The sequence below is a fragment of the Ailuropoda melanoleuca genome, chromosome 13 (assembly GCF_002007445.2).
Source record: "Ailuropoda melanoleuca isolate Jingjing chromosome 13, ASM200744v2, whole genome shotgun sequence".
NCBI classification, from domain to species: domain Eukaryota; kingdom Metazoa; phylum Chordata; class Mammalia; order Carnivora; family Ursidae; genus Ailuropoda; species Ailuropoda melanoleuca.
The window spans coordinates 46,653,679-46,654,508 of record NC_048230.1 but is presented as its reverse complement, the minus strand read 5'-3'; the positions used below and the strand labels follow the sequence as shown (position 1 = coordinate 46,654,508).

At 68.4% G+C, this 830-nt stretch overlaps 1 protein-coding gene across 1 annotated transcript in view; it reads right to left on the bottom strand.

Moving 5' to 3' along the window:
- TAF4 (TATA-box binding protein associated factor 4) overlaps nt 1-824 on the bottom strand; it is a 66,843-nt gene extending 66,019 nt beyond the window's left edge. Inside the window, exon 1 of the mRNA XM_034641281.1 lies at nt 571-824. Coding sequence (XP_034497172.1) covers nt 571-823 — 253 coding nt within the window. The 5' untranslated portion in view covers nt 824. The remainder of the gene's footprint in view (nt 1-570) is intronic.
- Nucleotides 825-830: the final 6 nt, after the last annotated feature.

Below are 830 nucleotides of genomic sequence, written 5' to 3'. Positions count from 1 at the left end.
GGGGGGGGGTGCCTAGCCCTCCATCACAGAAGATAACAGGATAACAGAAGAGCAGCAGAGTTCAGTGAGGACACAGGCCATAACACAACTGGTCCCAAAAACCAGGAGGCGGAGCACCAAATGCAGGAAAGCATGGACCCAGGCTCTATAACCTAGCAAGCAGTTCCCCTGGAGGCCTGCTGCCACGGCTCTCCACCGCAGGGGGAGGGGAAGGGGGCGGGGGAGGGGAGGGGAGGAGCGGGCAGGGGCACACATAAGCCAGGAAAGAAGCTGCTCCACTGTGGGAGCCCAGAAACTTTGCAATGCAAAGAACGAGGTGAAGCCAAGCGCTGCCCAAGGAAACGGACCCCTGCTGCCACAGCACCCCCGGGCGTGCGCGCGCGCACACGCACACACACTCACACACACACACTCTCCCACACGGAGGGGAGCTCTCCCGCACCGGCAGGGGAGCGCCCTGGCTCCTTTGCTGCAGGCCCGCGCAAGACCCGTGACCTCAGCGCCCTGCCAGCCCCACAACTTCCTGGACTCTCGGCGGGGGCGGGGCCAGGCCCGCCCGCGGCCACTTACCTGGGGGCAGCTGGAAGTTCTGGATGTTGGTCGGGTTCTGAGGTGGTTGCGGCAGGCGAGGGGCGAGGACCGTGGGCGTCAGCGTGGCCCGGATCCCGCCGGTGGTGGCCGAGGGCGTCCTGGGCAGGCTCTGGGGCCCTGCGCTGGCCGAGCCCTTGGGCAGCCCGGTGGGGGTGCCGGGGGCCGGCGGCGGCGGCAGTCCAGCGGCGGCGGCGGCGGGCAGCGCCCCTTGCATAGTTGGCCCGAGGATCATGCCGGCC